The sequence below is a fragment of the Rissa tridactyla genome, chromosome 2 (genome assembly GCF_028500815.1).
Source record: "Rissa tridactyla isolate bRisTri1 chromosome 2, bRisTri1.patW.cur.20221130, whole genome shotgun sequence".
Lineage (NCBI taxonomy): Eukaryota > Metazoa > Chordata > Aves > Charadriiformes > Laridae > Rissa > Rissa tridactyla.
The window spans coordinates 157,175,909-157,200,347 of record NC_071467.1 but is presented as its reverse complement, the minus strand read 5'-3'; the positions used below and the strand labels follow the sequence as shown (position 1 = coordinate 157,200,347).

At 37.8% G+C, this 24,439-nt stretch overlaps 1 protein-coding gene across 1 annotated transcript in view; it reads right to left on the bottom strand.

The window, feature by feature from the left end:
* Positions 1-24,439, bottom strand: part of PTPRN2 (protein tyrosine phosphatase receptor type N2) — a 663,063-nt gene that overhangs the window by 577,606 nt on the left and 61,018 nt on the right. Inside the window, exon 5 of the mRNA XM_054190602.1 lies at positions 11,109-11,159. Coding sequence (XP_054046577.1) covers positions 11,109-11,159 — 51 coding nt within the window. The remainder of the gene's footprint in view (positions 1-11,108; positions 11,160-24,439) is intronic.

Here is a 24,439-nt window from a genome sequence, read left to right as displayed (position 1 = left end):
TCCCTTTACCACTGAGCACTCCACCCTCCCGTGAAACGGTGTTGAAACAGGGAATCTCTTCTGGCCAAACTTCTTCCAGAGGTTTTCATTTCTTCCGTTATAATAATAATGACTAAAGTGTTTGTATGGGTGAGCCCTAACTGGAGGGGAAGAAAGACTACCCCTTGGGCTTTTTTATAGTGGTGACTATTTAAAAGTGTCTGATCTACCAAAAGTAAAGGAAATTTTAGTATTAGACTCCATTTCAAACATTTTTAACAAAGCCACTGAGTGGAACTTTGGCATCTAACATACGTGTTGTGTTTACCATAACAAAACTGAAGAGAATAAAAAGAATTTGAGACATGGAATAAGGCTGATGTTTCTTAACTGTGTATCAGCTCTACAGTATCTTATGTTTTGTTGAGCATATTGGCCCATTTTATCCAACAATTTTTCACAGAAATTTTTGAACTTACAAAAAAATAAGTGGTAGGGTAAAAAAAAAAAAAGCTGTTACTTCATTTAAAAAACCCCAAATATTTATAACACAGTCATTCACCAAACACATGTAAGCAATCAGACTTATTGATACGAATTCAAGAGGAAACTTTTCTAATAGGTACAGCCAGTGAAAGAACAGTTTGTTCCATGAAATTACCCAGCATAAGCCATCAGCAAAATGAAGACAGGCTGTCAGTAAAGAGAAGTAGGAACTCTTAATTATTCTAGAAGTCTAGTAAATCTTTACATCTCAAACTTGGAATTTAAACATTGAAGAGAAATAAAACAACATCCTAGGAAGAGAGATGAAATCAGGAGACTAACAAGACAATATTATAATTTGAAAAGGTTTGGGATTTCTTCATGTCACAAACACAAGAAACAGCCAAGTTTATTACTTAAAGTTAGAAAATTAATTAAAATTTTAAATCAAAACAAACAGTACCACCCCACCCATCCCCAAAAACCATTCCGCCTCCAAAGGCAACAAATTGATTTAATTTTGGAAAGCCACAATCCATTTAAACTGCTTTGACTGTGGCTGGGTATTGCAGGTTGTCTTCTGTAAGTGTCCAACAAGCTATGAAACTACCAGCAAGCATAGCATCCAAATGGCCATCCACCTAACTGTTAATCTACTCTAATACCTTTTTTATCTGTATTTCACAGGAATACAGATAGAGCAGCACAATGTAGAGTCAAACGAGAGGACTACAGGACAAAGAAAAAAATCTGAATGAAGGTCTCATTAGTTTTCAACTCCACCCTCAATCCCCCCCCCCAACCAGCACATTATATAGGTTCTGCTTAGATAATACACCTCTTCCTCATCTATTACAGAGCTCACCATAGAGAAAGAATCAATAACAGATAGAGAAAACTAACAGAATATATTCTTACAGTTGAACAATTGCATAATACGCAACTGCTCACAAACATACCTGTCTTGTTACTTCCAGGAAAAAACTACAATGGCACAGTCTAATCTCCGAAAGAGTCAGTGAGATAATGCAGTTGAAAGACTAAATACAGTCTTAAAAGGGCCAAGATTAAAAAGAATAAATTAGGTATTAGGCATTTTCAACCTTATCATACTATTGTCAATTCAATATTAACACAAATGTTTGCTGCATTAAAAACCAAAACATTTTCCTTTTGGCAGAAGCGTTTCCTTGAAGAGCTTAGAGTCCAAACGTTAAACATTGTATTCCCCCATGCTCCCTCAACATCCACTGCTGTTACCAACCCTCTTAAATCACGCTGATCCTACCTTAGAGCCAATAGAGGAACACGCTGACACAGCAGTAAAAGCAACCAAATATTTCTCAACTTATGCAGAGCAGCAGCCAAAGCTATTTAAATAAAGGACTAAATTACAATAAATGGTTTGGGACCATAAAATGTATTTATTGTTCTGCCTACCTCTAGAGCAACTTTTGTTGCTGTTGCCATGGAGGTTGTAGGGCATGAAAGAAAACTCTGTTTAAATTAAAGGCTTCGTTGGAATGGCTTATAATGGAGAATGACTTTTCATTAACAGGTCTTTACCTGTTAATCAGCAGCACTATGATTAGTTCGCTTTCAGATTGTTCTTATTTATTAAATGAGGACATAGAACAAAAAAATCCTGTCACTTTTCTTATTACAGAGCATTTATTCTAAGCATTAGAATAAAGAGAAGATATAGATTTTTCTAGCTCCCTTTGGATGAACGTTCTATTTTGAACCCGATCCAGTACAAAATAAGGACATCCAGTAATAGGTACACAACTTGGGATAGAACTTCTACATTCTTTATATAAAAACAAAAAAAAAGGAAAGCAAATGATGTATCTAGTTACTTCATCTGTTCAGAACACTCAGTCATTGAAAGTTATTTTCATATAAGTTAAATATTTAAATTTTTTATGCGCATACAAACTTGCATCTCATATTTAGAATGTTATAAAGTAATTCCCTCTTTCTTAACTTCTTACATGAAATGACATAGATGTTATTTATTATTGAATATATTTTCAGATACTAGCTATCTTCAGACAAAAAAAGTCACCATGTCTTGCAGAAACCGTAATCAGAGTTTTGCTCTGCTGAGGCAGATACATTTTCAGTTGACCCAAATAAAGTTTTTCTACTCGGTTTTCTCATATTCTTTGAGAAGTTACTAGCCAGGACCACAACGTTGCCCCCTGCAAACCATAAATAACGTTTTTTTTCCCCTATTATGTTCACTGTCCAAAGGCAGATTGAGAGTCAAAAAAAAGAAAAAGTCTATTAGTGCTTGTCAAATGCTTTGAAGTCTGCAACAAGAAGATGTTCATTAAATGATTAATGTAATGCAACAACAGTCAACCAATGTGCAGTCTGGCCAGCAAACAAGGAGAAGGATTTTTGACAGAACATTTGAAAGAATAAATAAATAATAGAGGAATTACATCTTAAGCACAGAGACTCTTATAACTGTAAAGAAACATCCAAGAGAGTCTTATTCAGGAGACGTTTAAGAAATCTACAGCTTTACCTCCCACGCACCCAAGAAAACAGAGAGGGAATAGTCGAGAGTCATTCATTAATGGCCTTGTAGAATTGGTACATTTTCTAAATATATGGTCTTATTCATTATCTCATATTTTAAGCATATGTACTATTAGACAGAATTACTGAAGCCGGCAGCATGATTATTAAAAAAGCATACCATTTTCTCAGGCAGGGAACGCATTCCAAGTTTTCTAGTCTGTCTTCTTTTAGACACTCCTGTCAATGCCTCTCTTAGTTACCAAAGTACCTTGATAATTAATGCAAATAATTAATCTGATTGACCCAGTTAACCACTGCTGTGCCAATACAGTATTCACTTACTGATATTCAGGGGTACAAAGGCAAATATCACAGTTTCACATCTAACAGAGATTAGGTGAAGCCCAAAATAAGCAAGTAGATCCAAAGTTACGCACTTCATTTTCGGAATTACGCATTCCTAAGCAAACAGCATGCTAAGTAGAAGATATCCCTTCTAATCCGAACCATGTCCTTGTAGCACTAGGAAAAAGATAATTAATCTCTCATTCAAATCTGGAGTTGCCCAATAATCACAATACAACTTTGTGGCCATCACTGCCAAACTCACCAGTTTCATATGTCCTTTGTTTTGACAACCTTTATTATTATTCTTTGCTCATAAATATGTTTATGCAGGTATTTGGAGATTTTTTGGGTTTTACTTTTTTTCAGTAGAGGTGAACAAATACAGAAAAAAACTCATCTATTATTTTTAAAAAGCCACAATGCAAACATCTTAACAACGAAGTAAACCATAACACTTACAAATGCCCCTTTACACCAGGAAAGGGGAAGTATGATGGATTTTCAGCAGTGGAACACTGCCGCAGTGTCACGCCAAACCAGGACTCGTTTGCTTTCCACCTCGTTGCCAGAACATTGTCCTTTGGTGTTCTCTTCTTCTCTACAGACCATGCTGTCCTTTTCAGGCTCTTGTGTTTCATGATTCATCAGGCACAAATTTTACTGAGACTCCCTAAAGCCTTTTGTCAAACAGGTTGTACTTTTCCATGGTCTCCCAAATGTTACAATTGCCTTTTTTTTTTTTTTGGAGTATAATAAAGTAATGAAAGAGGGAACATTTCTGAACACTTTCAACAAATGTGCCAACAGCTGCTACGTAGCTTACCCAAAAAGAGTTAATGAAGTGGTCCACCACGCACCAATGATATCGGATTCAAACATTATCTCAAACACCCAAATATATTTTCATGAAAGTTGTAATATGCTAGTGTAACATACGTTTTCTAAGTTACCCTAAATTGTATGTATCCTGCCAAGTACAAGTTCCAAAACACAGCACACAAACAGGATTTGTCTTTTTTTTTGTAATAAAAGCACACACACATACAGTAAGAGTGAAGACTTCATATCAACTCAAATACCGAATGGAGAAATACTGAATATTTTCCCCAAAAAATAGCAAATCCCAGAGTTCCAGAACCTCAATCCTGCTTAAAATCAGATCATTACATTAGATTTTAAATAATCATCCACATTATCACTACAAATATATGATTCGGGTAACAGAGGAAGAGATACTAGATAAATGTAACTCTTCAATGATCTACGTCTCACCCCAGCCCTGCCTCTCCAATCTATGGGTGGGGAGGTGGAGTCTTGTAACCAAACGTCTTGAATTGAACACCAAAATCCCCCCAGAGTCACTCAAACATACACTGATGAAGCAATTTTACTTGCAGTGCCTGCCCTGGTTCTGTGAAACCCAATGCTGATATTTGGAGTGAGAAAATGCTCTAATACAAGTCACAACACTAAGATAGTAATAAAAGTTTCTGTACGACAACACAGCAGTGTCGCCTGAGCTGGAAGAAAAAGGTCTGTCTACATGAAATAACGCTGTGCAACACTCAGCAGCTCCAAGACTTATTTACTGGCACAGGACACAGGAATACAAAGGCTCACTGATGGCTGGCGGTAGATTTATGGTTGTGCGTACTGGCCTCTCACTTGCTGCCGGACAGCAGGCTGTCAGGGAAGCCTGAGCAATGGTTTTGTGCCCTGCAGGAGCTACAGCTTGAGATTCTCCACACACAAAAAAAATCACAATAAAGCTTTTTAGTGACAGCTAGGATGGTGGATAACCACAGTTGCATTATCACAATAAGTGACTTTTCCTAAGGAGAAGATTGTAACTTTAGCTCTGATTACTACTCCAGTTTTAATGCCTGTTGTGCTAGACAGTTCTACCCCACTAGCACACAGGTAGCTGTTTTAACACCATACTGAGACAAAAAAGCAAGACACAAATAAACAGTTTGGAAGATAGATGGGCCTTTTCTTCAAAGAGGAAAAAACGCACCACACTCTATTGCAAGGTAAAGCAGATGAAGTCATCACTACCCTGGCATTTTTAACCTCAAATAGCTCAGAAACTTTCAGCATGAAAATGTTGCTGTTGGTGAACACTGGGCTGAGTACAGTCGGTAGCATACCAGACCCGTCTTGGTCAGAAACTGAGATAGTACAACTTATTTGCAAAGCAGTAGCATGGTTGGGTGGAGTAGAGCTGAGAAACTCTGAAGTTTGTGCAGTCACCATCTCCCCTACTACCTACTCCCCTTCACTGTTATCACCATTCATACTGCTAGTTACCTGTTGGAATTTTTCTTCCACACAATCCTGAAGAGGTCTGACACCGTCATTAATACACATAGAGCTCCATAAGACAAGGGGAAGTGAGAGCCAGCGCCAGGGGAGAGGGAGTGCACAGGCTGACGGGGAACCAGAGGCTCCCTCCCAAACAAACTCTGTATCATTGACTTGCTCCTCTTATACGACTCTGTCACATAACCTAATGGGGAACAAGTGCGGAGCTGGGGGGGGAAAAGCGCAAATTTCAATCTTGGCATTTATTTCCACAGATGCAAACACAGAATTGTTTCAAAAGGTGCATATGAACTCTTCTTAACTGAGGCACCCATCCTCTCACCCACAGATTCTCAAGAACATTTGCTGGTAACTTACCCTTGATTTCAGTTGAACAAACCGCATAAATACTTCTGAAGATGTAGGCTCTCAGGTTACCATGATACAATGGTAGATTTTAAAGTTATCTCCTACTTGAGTATCATACCAGATTATGCCATGCTTATTCAAAGCATTTTTTTTTTTTTTTTTTAAAAAAGTCTCTGACAAAAAATTTGATCAATAGAAGAACCATTGAAAGTAAATCCTTGTATTTAAGTATTTGGTCAGGATTTTACTCCAAACATATGTATATTCCATTTACTTCATAATTCAAGTTACAAATTACAATATCAGGTTTACCTCATAGGGTGGTATTAAGATTTCAGTTACTTGCAAAGAATTCCCACATCCTTGGAAAGCAAAGAAATTCTCTGCACATACAGTAAAGCAGTAGTATGCAGAGGTTCTACTTAGCGTTATCCGCCAAAGTCTGAATTTAGTTATAACAAGCACTGATTCCTACTGAAAAGCTTAGGCACAGATTCATAGTGTCATTTGACAAAGTTCCGATAGCTTTCGTAAGAGCAATGCCTTGCAAATGCAGATGTAGCTGCAGACATCTGTTAGCTAAACAATGCCGAGGTGCATCTCCCTCTGTAATTCCATCCTACTAGGCAACGATCTGGAAAACCTCAAAGTGTAACACATTAAGTTCAAGAAAACATTTCAGGGATCCTGACTCCTCTCCCTTATCATCTGTAGCACATGTTTACCATTTATGGCTCATCACCAGCATGTGCAAGCACTTATATTCCAAATGTTCAAGGAGCTCTGTAGCTAAGGAAGAAAAGTACATTAATATTCTGAACTATCTGGAGACAACCAAACTTGCAAAGGCTCATGACTTCGTACTGCAACGCTTGGATGCCTTCGACACACCGTGCTAACCTAAGTCCCTCCTAACAAGCGCAGCTTGCATACATAAAGCAATATTGATTCAGCTGTGCAGAGCTGTTTATACAGCCTTTCAGAAGCACAGCATCTTCAAACACTACTGCAGACATCAGACCGTGTCTTCCTAGGAGAGGTTTAGTGGTTGTCACTGAGGCTTGACTTAATGATGCACACTGCGCCAACGACTGTAATTAACTTTTTTGGTTGGCCTCACAGAGCTGTTTTCTACAATCTGATCTTGTCTGCATGAACCCTGTTATGATTTCATGCGGGAAGGAGGCCTGCAGCCACTACAGCTTTCATAAATAAAACTGCCCCGATTTCTAAAAGCTCTGTTGATAAGGAGCAAAGATATCATGGTATCCACGCATGGATAAAACAGAGCACAAAGCTTCTTTCTGAAGCAAAATATCTGGAGATTAAACCTAAAGGAAAGAATGCCGTCCTTCTAAATGAGCAGTTCAAACAGTTTAATAAAGGGAGGAACGAGGACAATAAGGGATGGTTATTTTGAAATGAATGCTTTTATCTATACCGCATGGTGTCTTTCCCAGTGGCACTACCAGAATTCAATAGCGTGATTTCATAAGAAAGGATAAGAACTAGTCTTTGCTTTGCTGCGTTCAGGACCCAGTTTGTTTAAACCTTCCAACAAGGAAGCTACGTGAGCTGATGTTTCACATGAACTGCTTTACTTATCACTTAAAATGCAAAATAGAACATGACATATTCCCACTTATCCAACTGTACTAGGTTTAATATATAAATACAAGTGTTCAAGGATAAGTGAAGGATCTCTGTCTCAGACATCATCTAAAAATTCCTTCCTGATGCATTTTTTTTTTCTTTCCTTTTCATACAAACACATTTTGGCCGTAATGGTTAAGAAAATAAAAATCCACACACAGGCAAACTCATTTGCTTAAACTTCTAACCCAGACAGGAAAACGCATGTGAATGCCAAATCCCTCTATACCCACAGCTGTGTCACTACACGTACCTCATTTCAAATCCTACTCTTTGTATTATTATTTTCCCTTCTATATATCTTGTTTAATTAAAACATTGTTAACTGTTTCCTTTGGTGTCTGTAGAAGCTTATCAGCACTTATGGGGGAGCAAGCATTTCCAAGCTTATAGAATGCTAAGTTATTTTCTATTAGGGTCTGCAGCTCATAAGCATATCCACCTTTCACATCAAGTTTCTTAGCTGCAAGCTTTCACGCTTCAAGCATTTTCAATGGGTGAAAGTATCAGTTCCTCCAACTGTAAGAGAGAGGTAATGATTTACCAGAAGTGAAATAAATGACATCTACGCCACTTTACCCCACAAAGTTCTAGCTTTGCAAAGGAAGAGTCCAGGAAAACTAACTCAGTATTTTTGCCTGGCTTATCCTTACACCATTAAAATAAACATGAAACAATATGTTCCTTTTTAACCACTTGATGAGTCAGTGCAGCTCAGGAAACTGATAAAAGGTTTATGGAAATAAATTAATATTGCATGAATGCTGCTGGAGCTATTAAACAAACATAAGCGTGAACCCATCACTGAAGCCAAAAGAGACCTTTATACGATGAGGGAAAGCGGCAGAAAAGTCAACAATCATTATTACAGCAGGTTCTTTGCCCTGCAAAAGGGACATATGACCTAAACAGATGGAGGCGATGCAACTGATACAGTTATGCTGTTTATATCAGAACTTGCAACTGGATTACATTGCTTTTAACAGTAAAAGAAGTTGCTTTTAACATCTTTTTTTTTTTATTCATACAAATGAACATTTACCAAGGTCTTTCAGGCACTTAATCTCTTCTTCAAAATAAATGAGAAGGAAAGAATTTTTAAAGTTATGAAACAGCTGAGTTATTGGTGTTTTGGTTACGCTTTTACAAGTCTGATGCATGACAAGTACTTGAAGTTGATGACATGATGCGACATAACAAACACTGTGACCTATCTCTTCAATAGGCAAACCCAGTTTCATTTTGATAATGCAGTCAGTTCAGTTACTTTCGCTGGTGACCAAGAGAAAGATCAAAATTATCATCCTTCCTGCAGGAGTCAGACTCAGATCTGCAGATCGCAGGTGCTTCAAAGATGCTACCCAAAAGTAGCTGCTGTTTTTTACCCACGTTCACACTGTACTTCAGAAATATGCACAAAGGAGGCAAACCTTTCCACGACCTTGCAATACACAAAGTAATCTCTGCTCCTGAGCATAGTGACCTCCACAGACTGAAGTTTCTGAGCTTTCAAACCAACTAAGCACTCGCATTTAAATATATCAGGATTTCTGCAGAATTTCAGAGATACACTTGAACCAGAAGCAGTTTGGTCAGGAATAATGGGAAGGACTGCTTGGAAGCAAGCGGCCCTCTTCTTTTCTGGTCCATATAAAATGTGAATTCTGATGGTATTTTAATACTCCAAAGTATGATCTTCCAAAGATTCTGTTAATTTCTCAAGAATGGTGTATTTTTACTTGCATCAATTACAGCATTTAAAATCCACTCTAGACAACACTTGCCCAGTTAGGGCAAAAAAAAAAAACCAACCCAAAAACCACCACTTTGCAGTGACCTTAAACACATCGACAGAACCCCTGCATGTATTTTTTTTAATTAAGACCAGCCATTAGGAAATATCATTGATCAACTGGCTTATTCATTACTGACCTTTTTATAAGCTACAGTTATGCCAAAATAAGAGCAGATCTACAGAAGAGGTCCTTTCTGAATTCAAAGCTACTATTTCCATAGTTTAATGTTGCACTCTAATGAAAGTCACGTCGAATTTTTAAAAACTTTGTCTCCAGTTAATAAAACAGTTAAAGCAAGAAGATGTGAAGTAACCTTTATAGGAATATCTTTATTGAAGACTTTGCAGTCAGTGAAAGTACATTTATTGCTTTACTATCACCTGTTGCATAAACTCCCATTATACACTGCCTGCCAGATATAAGGGTGGCCTGTCGTACAAGCTGATTAAATACGCTCGCGCTGGGGAAGACTGCAGCACAGCCACTGGCGATCATCGGCAGTCAGCAAAACGCACCACTGTAGAAAACTGCCACTACCCTTCCTGGTGTCAATCATGGGAAGCGTCAAAGAAGAATTTTTGCATATTATTGGAATAACTTCAAATGACACTTCTACACAAGAATGACCTTTGAAGATGTTAATAAATGTATATTTCTAGCCTTCTACCTATTTTAATTCCTCCCAACTCCTCAACCCTATTTGCTGTCTTCTGTTCCCTCTCCTGCCTGCATTTGTCTGACATTCAACAACACTGGAAATGTAATCTCATTTCATCTTAAGTGTTTGATAAATTAGCATGTTAATAAAGTTTATTTATTAAAGAACTATATTATTGCCTCCCAGGTTTGATGGGAAAAAAAACTACTTCTTTATGCCATATGTGCACAAAGAGAAATTTAATATGCGATAATTAATTAAAAAAAAATCCCTAATCACAGCTCTATGTATTTTAAATCAGTAATTGTTTCAATAGATCTCTCTAAACATGGTCCACCCTTCATCCAGACTTAAATGATTTCACATAGCGTATTGACAATCTTCAACTATTGTCAGAAAAAGTCTTTCCTACTATTTCATTAGACTTATTCATACATTTGTATTGGCTTTTTGACTTACTGAAAAAAAATTGTGAAGGAGAGCACAAGAAAGCTCCTTCTGCATAGTTCAAGTAAAATCACAGAAAAAAGGAAGCACGATAATCAAGAACAATGGTAATCTTCCTTTTAGACCTTCTTTCTTATTATAATAAGTAACCTTTTGAAGAAAAGGCGACTGGTAATTACTCAACATCATCCCCTAAAAAGACAAACAACCTGGAGATAACAAAACAGTTATTTCCACCCTGTATGAAGATAAATTAAATGTTAGGATGTTTCAGTGTGCTTTATTTAATTATGGTCTGTTCCTCATAAAAGGAGATGATGTTGTTCAAGGTTGAGAAAATGTTTATATATTTTTTAACTCAGTTAAATTTCCTCTAATTGCTGACCAGAATAGTCATACCTGGTACTTCTTTTTTTTTTTTTTTCCTCCTTTCCTCTCCTTCTCATTCATACAGAGATTTGGCTTATTGAATCGACCACATAGCAATTACACAGCAGAGGACAGAGTAGTCAGCAAACAAAACATCGAAGACTTACCATTTACACAGATTTCAAAAGATTTGCAAAGGTCATCCTCAAACAGGCAGCCTAAAAACACAATAGAAAGGTAAAAATTAATACAGGTTTCAAACTGTGGATAATTAGTGCAGACTGAAGATCTCTCAGGCTATTAACTGCTTAGCAAGAGTCAGATATTCAGCTGGTCTTAGGGCTAAATTGGGCAGCACGGAAAGTCGAGAACATGGGAACCGGCCTGGTTAGACAGCACATCTTACTAACTGGTGACATCCAGAAAAACCTTGGATGTTTTTCTTCCCCCTCATACCTCTACTGAGGGTTCAGTTTTCTCTGTCTGTGTATCTCTCATTTAGTAATATAGGGAACTCGGCGTTGTCTCAATTTTGAATACTTTATACCACAGCAGAGTAATGCTGCAAGACACTACAAAAACACACACCAAGAAATCAGCAGGGCAGTGGGCAGGATACACCTCTGCTCTTGTCACTCCACACTGGGGGACGGGGACAAGGGCCAAGTACAGAAGCAGCATGAAATACTGTGCTGTGGTTAAGGGCACGTACCCTGTTAACCCAACCAGTAGTTTCTTTAATGTGTTTTCTGAAAATGATAAAGAGCTAGGACTGGATAAACTCCAAGGAATGAGGATTTATTTTGAATACATAAACTGCGATATTGTCACAATTAAGCCTCTCTGGGAAGTATCTTAAATTTACAAATGGACACAGAGCATTAGCAAAATTAAGTAGTCTTGAGTAGTTTCACACTATGCATCAAAAAACAGTCAGGAACTTCACTACATTGAAACGCAGGAGCAAATTCTCTCTCCCCAGCCATGCCTATCCCTGCAGAAGCAAAAAGTACAAGCATCTCTGTTCATCAGAGTCAAATGGATTAAGTAGCCTATTCTTATTTTTAAAAAAAAAAAAACAAACACACACACAAACCAAAACCAACCAAACCCCACACATCACAAAAAAACAACAGCAACTAAAAGGCTCAAGACTATGTCATGAATTACCTGATTCCTAACCCTGCTGAAAGAAAAGTTCAAGGGAATAGAGTGACTTATGTGTGCCCGCAAAGCCTTTCAGCAGGTAACTGTATTAGCACACCATTAAGCCTGAACCAATATACCATGTCTCTCAGCAGGATTTACTAGCACAGGGCTAGGTCTGAGCTAGGCAAGCACATTTACATGAATTCGAGTCATTTGGAACACCAGCAGAGCCCCAGCTATCGATCCCCCACCTGCCTCAACAAACCCACATACATAACCTTAGGCAAATAATGAAAGCCCACAATATGCACACCAATGAAAGTGTTCTCTCTGCCTTTAACCTATGCATCAATAAACTGTGGATACACATTTGGTAGCTTTTGAAAGCTAAAGCAAGTTTCCGACCAGGAAAGGCTTCTTCAAGCAGAGTACGGCAGAACAGCATGTGCCTACACAGTCCACAAATTCTGGTTTGTGACATATTTGATACACGTGATTTTGCTCCAGACAAGTCTACTGTAACAGCCAATTGACCTGAACCAGTGTCTGGCCCCAAAAAAAAAAAAAAAAAAAAAAAAAAAAATCACTAAAGATACCTGATTGCATCTTTGGTACCAAACCAGCAAAGCAGAAGGATGCCTTAACCCTTAACTATACATTGACTCATAAAGAACTTAAGGCAAGAATGAGGAAATAGCGACCAAAACACAACAGCACAGGGTATACAGCACAAGAGGAGCTCTAATTAAAAGCATAACAATGATCACTGGGAAAAAAAAAAATAAAGAAGGTAAAAAGACTTCAAGTACTAATACAAGCTAGGCAAACAAAATGTATACTTCAGTATTCCTGTTTTCAAAAAATTGCAGTTGCCTTTTCTAAAAGAAAGGATGTATGGTTAGAAGAAATCCTTGGTTAAATGTGTCTGCCCTGTTTTCCTGGGAGATCACAAAAGGATTAAAACCAGAAGCCTGAAACATCCATGTCCAATGAAGGGCTGCCAAAGGTGTCCTCTGACAGAGGGAAAACAAGCAGTTTTGTAGCTGATTTCCCATCCTGCAGTGGCTGTGCTATAGATCCAAAAAGTATCAGATGAGAAGTTTCAACTAGGAATACCTCTAGTAGAGTCGCACGTTAGAACAGCAACCGGTTCACCTCGACCCTACTGATTTTGAAACACCTGGGAGCTGGGATCCCAGCCACCAGCTGCCCATGGCCACCTACCAGAGGGAGGCCATCCTATAATATACTGATATCCTCAGAAACAGAAAAATCCAGAATCAAGATAGACAAAATGAGTATGTTCTGGCAGAAAGAAATAAACAGCCAGGCTACCTCCATACAGAGCTACGACTCAAATGCACTCCAATTTTACTTGATATGTTTTGCGTTATCACTTAATATATTTTCCATGAAAAGCACAAAAGAAAACTGATTTTATCATGTTTTAGCTTCTCTTTTAATAATAGTTGGTTATTTGATGCTTACCACACAAGATGTCTGACACAATTAGCCTTGGAAGTATATGTTTTGGAGAGCAAATTAATAAAAATCAATGCATGACAAAATATGCCCGTCTATGATTACTCTAAAATAGGAAAGGACCTCTAAAACTCCTTGAAAAATATTTTATTTCAAGTTATTTATTGCTAGAATTTATTGTTATGCATATTTCACCCAGCCAGTAAATATGTTAATTTAACTACCAATTTATCTTTTGTTGTTATTTGCTGTGACATTAAGAAGCATCATATTTCATTCTAAATGTCATCTACTTACTAATAGTAATGGTGGAAATAAGTCACCACTAAAGAGTGAAGTAGCATTGTCTCCAAAAATCACTTAATTCTGTTCGTGCCTTATGAGATCAAAATTACATTTTGTTTTCTATCAAACAATCCTCCTACCAGCAATCATCTCCCAAAACACAAACTGCTGATGAAATACCTTCAAACCCCACAAAAAACCAAAACAAATCACAAAAACAAAACAAAAAACCACCAACACACACACACCTGAAACCCAAAGCCCCAATCTTACTTCAGTTCAGCAGCCCTGAAATAACAAATTCTCCTAACTATTCAATCAGCTGACAGAGTGAAACTGAACAGGTACACATACATTGCTTTACTTACTCTAGAATTTAAACACGGCTTACTTACTTGCATTAAAGATTCAGTTCTTCACTACCACTAGTATAGTCCCCGCATCTCAATAGTGGCAAAGAAGGTTGGGGATGACTCAGTTGTGCACAGGTGCGCCAGCAGCCGCAAGAAGCTCAGCTGATCATCCTCCCCCCACGTAACCAAGGCACACAAATGTATGCTGTGCGTCTCGTTAATATAGGGAGAGTGGTTCCCTGACACTTATTGGGGCTATTTAAAATCCAGTTAGCACGGCGCTAAGGATTATCCCATATGCTTGGATAACTATATGGTTTTTCACATTCTTAAATAAAAGGGTTTGCATAAGTGTGGTTTATGTCCATTAACTTCTACTGACATAAGTAGTGCACTTATAAACTTCTTCTTGATGATTTACCACAGTGAATTCCAGAAGAGTTTACATGAGTAAAGCTCCCTAGAGGTCAGAAAAGCCCGGGCTGACTATGTAACATAAACCAATGTAGTGAGCTTCCATACACCAAGGTAAGCAGGTCTTTCAGAGAGAAGTCAAGAGAAGTGAAGAAATACCTAACTTTATCCTTGCATCCAAACACAGACTTTAGTAGCCTGCAATTCTACTAAATTGTGTCAGGTATGAGGACCATTGGTATTGAACCCACTCATATATACACACATTTTCTCAATGTTTTTTAACTTCATGACTGCATAAAATAATGGCAGGTTTCTATGCTACATTTTACAATACACTTACATCACGCATTCTTCACCTAGCCAGGAAAAGAGATTCCATGGAGCCTCACAAAGTTTTCTGCCTCCCTTCCCTCTCCCTCTCCCCTACATCTCCAGTACTGTTTCTCAGACACACAAGGTAATCCCAAAATACTTTTGCAAGTACAGCACCTAAAAGTTTAAATCTCTTTGTCAAGATATTCTTCTCTTGAGATACTAATCAAAGTATTCCCTTCCTCCTTTCATCAGGTATGCAGCAGTTCTGCATTCCTAAAGACAAACTAGGAAGGTTTAAACCACACTGGAATATACTGTTTGTTTGGATTTATAAGAGGTGCCTCTGAAGGTTACAACAGTCGAGGCACCAGCTGAAATCACTTAGACTTCATCTAGAAAAAGCTATAATAATTCACTTATCAGGAAAATAATTTTTTAAAGTCCACTGATTAAATAGATTATATTAATGTTTATTTCTTGTTTCTTTCCCCCAGTTAACCAACCCATGATGACTTTACATTAAACGTATCTTCCAAGAACGCCCAAAGTCTGTAAGCATTTTTATTAAGATAAAAAACATACCATAACCTTTCTTCATAAAAAATTGCCTTATAATCATCAAAACAAGAAAACAAACAGTAGCCAAGAACAGCTAAGTTTCTTTTCTACTTATCAATCAGAAATTGGGAAAATACAAACCTTAATCCTTTCTGTTGTTGAGGGTTCTCTGCCTCTTCCCTTCATTCAACTGCCACATGAGCATCTAATAGCTCATCACGTTTGCAGACCATACCAACCTCACCTCATCACAAAGTTTTAGCCAGCATGTGTTTCTTTAATCAAAATATGCCAATGTTCATTAGCATTTTTAATAGCCTACAAAGAAAGCTCACTCTGCATTTATCTGCTTCTTTCAGATTTACTTGCTATCTGGTAAGAAGAGCTTGAAGGGTAGGTTCTGCTAAACATTACTAACGAGAGAAACGAAAAAGGAAACACCTGGGTAAGCCAACACTGGGCACGTCTGATGGGCCTTGTTGGGTCTTTAGCACCAGCTGTGAATGACTCTAAATAGAGAGCACATGTTTATTTTCCTATAGTAAGGATAAGAAATATGGTCTAAGAATGACATTTTAGAAGTGCTCAGCTCACACAGCTGGGATAGCCCTGACTGAGAAAAATCAAGTTAGTGCACAATAATGATTAGGAATGATAACGTGAACTGATTGGTAGGAAGAGTCAAAAATTGTTTTTGTGCAGAAAACTGAATGGAGAAGTCATCTGATTGAGAGAGACGTATTCCTCTCACTAATAGAAGTGAGAGAAAATTTTGCTCAGTCTGGTAAAGCTGTGATCTATCCAACAAATCCTCATCTGTCTGCCACACGTGTATGCCTAACAAGTCTAAAATTACAGAAAAGTGCAAAAATGACTGGGAAAAATGTATTTTAAGCTGATCACAGGTTATAAGCAGAGCTTCTCTTGGTTTTCCGAACCCTGTGGTTACATAGGTGCCATAGGTGTACGTACATGTGTAATGTAAGCATTATTTATTCTCAAAACCTATCAATTGCATATGAAAAATCAGCTACTGTTTCTTTACTTTAGTTTTATTTTGGCATTCATTTTGATAATAAATTTGGATATTCCCTGGCCCTGTTTTTTAAATTTTCATTTTCATCCCCTTTTTTCTTTGCTTTTTATTCTGTTCCAAACTCCTCCGTTCTCTTTCTGAGAACTATTTTTTTTTCTAACTCCTACCCATTCTCTTCTACTCTCCAAGAAACCATTGCTCCAGCACCAGAATGCAGTCACCCCTTTCTGTCCCTCCCAAGCACGTGGATGCTGTACTTGGGCACTGCCCTTCCTACCCAGGCCCTCGCCTTTCACTCATGCAGGTAAACAGCTTGTCTGTCACCTTTGTATCATTATTGGTTGCTGGCAATTTCTGGATCTCTGGTCTCACCCTTTACCACGGGTGTCCTCCACTTCCCTTCTTGTAGCACACTCAGCCATTTCTCATCTACCCCGCTTCTGGTGTGATGACTAGGAGAGAGGTAAAGAGACAGGAGGGAAGAACGAGGTAGAATTTGCTCCATCGTGCTCACTCTGTTCAGAGCTTTTCAGGAGTGGAGTAGGTTCAGCCACATTCTTTCTTTCTCCTTGGGCATTCAGGATATCCAGAATAGTCTTCACTGAGAAAGGCATTTTAGCAAGACATCAGAACTTGTGATGCTTTATCAACAACTACTCAGAATAGTAGTTTAGCTAGGCAAGAAAAGTAAATCAATGTAGTCAAAAACAATATTAAAGGAGTACATAACACTAAGAGGGTTCTCTCTCCCAAGAGAGAAAATGAGAAAAATATATGACAGCACAATAATTACTGTGCTTTCATCTTCTTCCTTTACTCCACCTTTTATGTTTTTTTGAATGTAATAGGTGCCTGATGTTTTTGTAATACTGTAAACTCTTGAGAGCAGATTATTTATTTTTTTTAATTGTGTGCATGTACAAAGCCTAGTACAATGAGGCACTGATCCCTGGTGAGGAATCCAGGCCTTACTGTAATCCAAATTAACAGTCATAAAGATGACAAAAGAAATCCCTGCAGTGGTTAACTGGAGGACTGTGCAATCTCTTACATGAAAAGTTTCCAAAGTAAAGTAAGGAAAGATTTCCCATAAGTGTTACCATATGGTGCTAACGCTGCCACATCTCAGAATTACTCCGTCTTTCAATCATTTTTCATACGCATTGATTTTGTATATTGAAAAATGACCCTAGCCAGAATAATTCACCATGGAATAATTTTCATTTTAAGAAGGAAAATGTTAGTACTAAACTTATAGCCAAGATTTGCCCCTGAAGCCTCAATCACAGTACACATTAGTCCTTCAATTACCTTCTGTATATCACTTGCTCTTCAACATGTACTGATTGACACACTAAATAGGCAAAATAGTAGAAAAATGCTGTGATGTATGATACTATTTCGTACTATGTAAGGGGGGTACATCATCCTTTCTGCATTTAGAAAGAAAAGTAATGATTAAATCTTTTCTTTTGCATGTAATTAGTCGTGAGCCTGTCCACCACTAAAGAAAGGAATTGCTTTGTGGTGAAAATACTATTAACTTTTCTGATTACTAATGTCATGACTGCAATGATGTAGGGCTTTTCTTCTGGGGAGTACTGAGGAAAGGTCACTACTAGGAATAACTGAAGACGTGAGCAGTAGTAATAGTTCATGAGGCGAAGAGACAGGGAAAGGCCACCACTGGAAAAGCTCCAAGCATTTCCATTTGCCCAGGGCTCAGAAAGAACATGGCATTTCATGGGCGGATACAGCCGATATGTGTTTTGGTGGGCCTTTTTGTCATTTTTTCACAGTGACTATTAAAAGAACTTGCATTGTCTCCCCTGAAAAATTACAATTCTCCCAATGCTACATTTCCCAACTCTGTTTCTTTAGCAGAGACTGCCACTATCTCAGGTAATTTCTGAAAATGGGGACCACAGATCTAATACTTCTGACAAACAAGTAGCTCCACTCATACTTAGTTACATGCTCTCCATTTAAATAAAAAATGTATTTAAAGCCAGATAAACCCATTATTGGAGAAAAAATAGAAGACCACTTAAAAACTAACATTAAAATTATTACTTCTTAGGATCAAGACTGAAATCTGTTACCCACACCATTAACTGTGGCAGGAAGGGTCAAATGTGATTTTGCTCAAGTAACTCAGCCCCAAACAAAAGATCTTTGACATGCTGGTAACCCATATTGGGACAAAATTAGGATCTCTACAATATAAAATGTGTGATCTGTTCCTTCAAAATTTGTAAATGTGAATTGAAGTCCTCACAAGTTGAATAAAAAATATCAGAAAGATCCAGACCAGGCCTTTAATAACTTCAATTCAATACCTTCTACTGGTCACCGGTTGCTAAAACTAATTTCCTTATTGGGTAGTAAACTGAAATCACCCAACACCCACAAAAATTACAACTGTGACCTAAGCAAAACCTTTTTTGCACTTGGCAGAGAATTTGAGAATTTGAACACCATTGACTCTAAATGAATAATTGCACTTTGCTGCTTAAATACTTCAACAAGGAGCCTAAATTTTTTCCCCTGCTATTGCCTGTGCAGTATCCTTCCCCACAAAGTCTATGGGCAGCAAGGCCTTCTAGTATTTCTCATAGCCGTAAGATACTAAAAACTGAGGCTTACATACAGCAGAGTATGATGTTACGAGCAAAGCCTTCCTCAGTATTCTTGCACATAGACCAGCAAACTTTGCAGTTCAGTGGCCTCTCTCATATTTATTCTGTGGAAGAAGTACTGTCATCATTATGTCTGTCAACCCCGTTTTACCCATCAGTAACTGTCAGCCTATTCCTGTATAGTTGTTTTACAAAACGGCAGAATGGAGCGAATTCTAAGTCCTAATTATAACATAACTCTAGCCTTCTTCCACAGTCAGAGTTAAGACAAGCTGGGTCAAAGAAGTAACGAACCATTAGCTAGCAGGAATAGGAACTATCTGTCTCGGGGTTATGTGCTTTGGAAGATAGTTCTTTCAGATAAAATTTTCCAAAACACTTAGGTGATAAAGAAGCTTATGTCCCATCATCTGAAGCTAATCAGTCTCTAAGATGCACTGAAGTGACAGTTCTTTTAAAAAATAGTTCTTTAAAGTTGCGTCTCATGTTTTGAGAAAACTACAGTTATTCATATAATCAAAGAAAGGAAAAGAGATATGTTTATCATTTTCCTCTAACAGGCACCAAAATTTTGTCTTCGTTATTTGACAGAAAATTTTAATGAGTATCTGCTTGGTGCTTGAAAAAACATAACCAGAATTCACAGCAATTCTCATCCATTTACACTGCATACAAAAGTAAGTAATTACCCAATATTCTGCGATAATGCGCCTCTCTCAACACTGTCTTGAGCAGAATTCAAAGGCAGAAACAATTTTTTGCAGAAGACCTCTTTGGAATGATTGGCTTTTCTGTTTTGTTTTATTTCGAAAATAGTACAGCACCTTTTAAGCAATGATGACTGTGCCCACAGCTGCAGTACAGCCAGTACCTGTCACATACGATCCCTTCTTTTTCCCCTTCCTCATTCTTCTTAGAAAATCACTCTCCTTTTTGTTACATCTCTCTTTCACAGTTAATTTGAGCTGAGTAAATTATCATGTGGACTTGGCAAAAACAACTTGGGAAGGAAATAAAGAACCATATAACTCAGTGGAGTCTGAAGAGCAAGGGGATAGTCCACAGTCATTTATTGCAGAAAAGTAATTCTAATTTATACAACAGCACACGCGGGTTTGGGAGCTACACTTAACAGATGAGCTCCAAACAGGGAGACAGGACCCAACCAGTACTCTAAATCTGTCTGTTTCCGTGTATCTATATTGAGGCCTGCTAGATATTGAAAACACTTTGAATTCCTATTATTGCTGTTAGCAGGTGTTTGGAAAAGAAGCTTTATAGATTTATCAGGCAATTTTGAAACACGTTATAAGGTGTATTTAGAGTGCTGAAATCACCTAAGTTCATGTCATGAAACAGACACTATTATATACACTTGGTAATTTCTCTAATAAAGAGTTTAAACAGTCCAGAGTAACCCACATTAATTATTAATGTGTTGGAGAAACGTAATGAAAGTCAATGCAGAAAGTCATCGTCTCTTAAATTTCTTGAAGGAAAAAGAATAATATTAGGTAAAATTCAATGGACTGTGGCACCAAGATTTATCTATATACTTTACCCCGGGAATTTGAATTGCAAATGAAGCTGCAGCATTCTCTAGTATGGGATAGAGTTATGAGAAATAGGTCATACAAGGATATTAGTAGCACATCAAAGTTAACAGTTCTTAGTGAAGATGCCTAAAACTTTTCGCCTTCCACAGAAAAATGAAAGAATTTTATAAATGTTTATGTACTAGAAATTTTTTTCAAGCTACCGAGAACTCAGCTGTTCCAATCAATACAAATTATCTCCCAACATATAATCAATGTGCAGCACCTTATGGCTTTGCTCAAGTCCTGTGGGACTTGTAGCGTATGTAACTGCATACATGGGCATCACTCTACTTTCTTGTCTGGGACTGATGATAAGGGGCAGACTTAGGACAATACCGTGTTAATGCTGAAAAAGAATTAAACCTTATCTTGTATTGAGTCGAGACTCATTCCAGAGAGTAGTTTAAATTCATTACAGAGTAAAAGGATCTGCTTCTACTTACTTTTGTGAAATTACACCGATTTCAAAGCAAATCTGGAACTGAGAGTGAATGGTCCTGATTTTGACCAGTAAATGTGCTCTAATTACTCCTGACTCACCCTGATGTATCTGAGGCTGGCATTAGAGCCAGCTGTCCCAGAATACATTATGCCATTGTCTCCGTGAAGTAGCTCTGCCTACCCTGTGATACCAGTAAGATGTTTTTTTTTCCCTAGGCTAGCTCTTGAGAAGCAGGCATCATAATGACACCTATCAGAGAAGTAGTTAAGAAAAAGACTAATGATTAAAGCAATTTGGGGAGGAAGCCAAGAAAATTACAGATATTCTGAATCATGACAAATATGATGCATGCAGAGTAGCACTAGAATTCATATTCTGGCTCCTTCCTAAAAAAGTACACAAAAAACAGCTTTTGTCTCTCTAGAAAAAAAGACTATTAGAAGGCTAAACCTCCCAGATTCTAGAAGTTCATCTGACTGTTAAACTCCTTGAAACAGAAAGGAAAAACTGCCCTTGAGAAAATTAATTTATTTAGGAAAAAAAATCTGAAGCCTGGATGCCTTCAGGAGTTTATACAGGTGTCGTTCACCATTAAGAGCAGCCAAAAGTCATTACTATATTATAGCCATATAGTCACCAGCTCTCATTAACTTAGCATCTAACACCTATTGATTTTGATGGAATTGAAGTGTCTGAGCAGTTCTGTGGCCCAAATGCCTACTTTTTTGGTTCATGTTTATTATCTTTGTTATTTTTCCCTGTGCAGTAGGAAGAAAAATCTTAGAACTTTTATTGAACAGGTAAGAAAAAGATGTTGATGTTGCATGTCCGCTGAATATCTGAATATCACGAAGAGGAGATACCACGTTACTTATAAGCCAGACCTACTAGCAAGGTTACCAGGCTACAGTCCAGCAGAGTGGAATTCTAGACTTGCTCCTGATTTTTGCTGCTGGCCTGGGCAGAAATGTTTTGAACCTTAAAGAAAAGGAAGTAGCTGCATAAAGGTACTGGGAAGCATTCAGTGCAATGCAAACAAGCATTTTCTGAAGAGTGTGTTTTTTAATGTCTATTTAAGTAAAGCCAATGCGCTCTACCTCTTCTCAAAAAGTGCAGAGATTTCAAGAATGTGAAACAACTCCTTGCCTGCCTCTACAGTCCATGAGCTTTTGAGTTTGTGTCCCCTGAGAAGTGGGGCGGGGTGGTGTCAGGGGACAAGAATTCTAGTTAGGGACCTGAAGTGGCCAAGTATCAGACAGGCAAGGAGACCTCCAAGCCCCACGTGACAAGTTGTAGAAATTTCTGAATGGCTTCAGGAGCACTATCTGTCATTCTTTCTTGATGTGTTATACAGATACTTCTAACGAAGTAATAGATTGTTCTTCAAGTCTCAGTTCAGATTGCATCTTTCTACTGTGAGTTTGACTTATCTATTGGTTTGATTTTAATGAAAAGGAAAATGGGGCATAGATAAAGTGAGGAAAAAATATGTCTGAATCTTGTGCCCTTCCTCTATCGTATTCCTTTTGGATGAGCAGGAACTGCAGTCAGCGTGATTACACTGCAGTTACAATTCACAAAACCTGTACTATGCACATTGTATGTAGCACACCGGAGTTGTACGGTGTTATGATCCACCTGAGGATAACAATCTACTTCTGAGAACAAGTGAATGCTAGTGTTGCATATTTTTCATATTCCCATCTAAACTTAAGCCAAAGACCGAAGTCAAGGACATTTGAATTTCTTTAGCATCACTCAAAATCTCCCAATCATGTTTGCTGAAAATAAATGCCACCCAGAAGGCAACATATCCCACAAAAATATGCTGAATTATGACTGAATTTCTACACATCTCATCATAACAGTAGGCCCTATAAAAAGCCAAATACCTTTTATTGTTTGCATTCATGCAGCAATCTTTATTCCCATCATTAGAGCGTCCTCTGTGCTCATTCCCTATCCCATCATGAATGTTACCTTTGCTCCTGAGAGTGACGAGGTTGAAGGGACACAATGGAAAAGAGAAGGGAATGGGGATTTTCGCACCAGTATTCGCCAATGGGAAACTACCTCCCAGCTTCCTCCACTGCCCCGCAAAGCTGCTCTGAACTCTAGAGCTGGCTGTGCCTGCTGAGTCCGGCCTCTCACTAGTAACGATAATTAGCCCAGAGCCTACACAGTGAAAAAAGAATGGGGCATATTATTAACTTCACAAAGGGATTACCAAAATTTACTGTAGAGAATGAAGATGGATGAGGAAATTTAGAAACTTGGAAACAGTAAGAGGTAGAAATTTAGAAGAAAACACCAGAGAGTGAACCATGGGAATACAGAGGATATAGTAAGCATTTCACTATGGAATAAGTGAAAAAAGAGAATGTACAAGAAAAGAGGAAACCGGAGAAAATAAGAGTGTCTGAGAAAGGAAGTGAAGGAGAATAACCTTCACAGAAATGTCTGTAATGCATGAGGAGTTAAAAGTGATAAAAAGTCCAAAGTACAGAGATAAGCCAGTGGCAGAGATAAGAACAGACCTGAGTTTTCCTCATAGCACTTTACACGACTTTAGAGGAGTGCTGCCTGGGGATTTCACAGAGTTTAGAAGGGGGCTCTCTCATTTCTTGCAGGCATCCTAAGAATAGCAGTTATTTTACAATAATCCCATTGATAGTTTACAAGCCTATTCCAAAGTTTCATTAATTCAAGAACGGATTTTATTTTTTTTCCTGCAAAAATTCCTGGTGATAATATTTCACAAAGTTCCAGACATGAGTCTTCAGTCTACAGTTGACTGTAGGATGACTGGCATTTGCATAATTCTGTGAGACACGATATTCAATGAGGTTTAGAATCAGTCTGGCACCTCATATGGGAGCCTTCTTAAGAATTCTTAAATTATTTTAATGAACCAGTATTATTCAAAAAACTATTTTTTCCCCTCAGGATTTGAACTCCAGCCAAATCACTAAACCACAATCTTTAAAAGTGTTCCTGGAGACTTTCTATTTGATGCATATCTTACAAATCTAATCTTATGTTGTTTCTGAATTTAATACTCTGCAGACAGCAAAGAACAATGTGTATGCAAGGTTTTGTACATCAATATAGTGTTTACAAAAAATCCTACTTATAAGACTCCTAAAATAATAGCACAAAAAAAAATGAAAAAATCATCAAAAAAAACCAAAGCTTTGTGACCTTTATCCTCTGTTCTACAAACA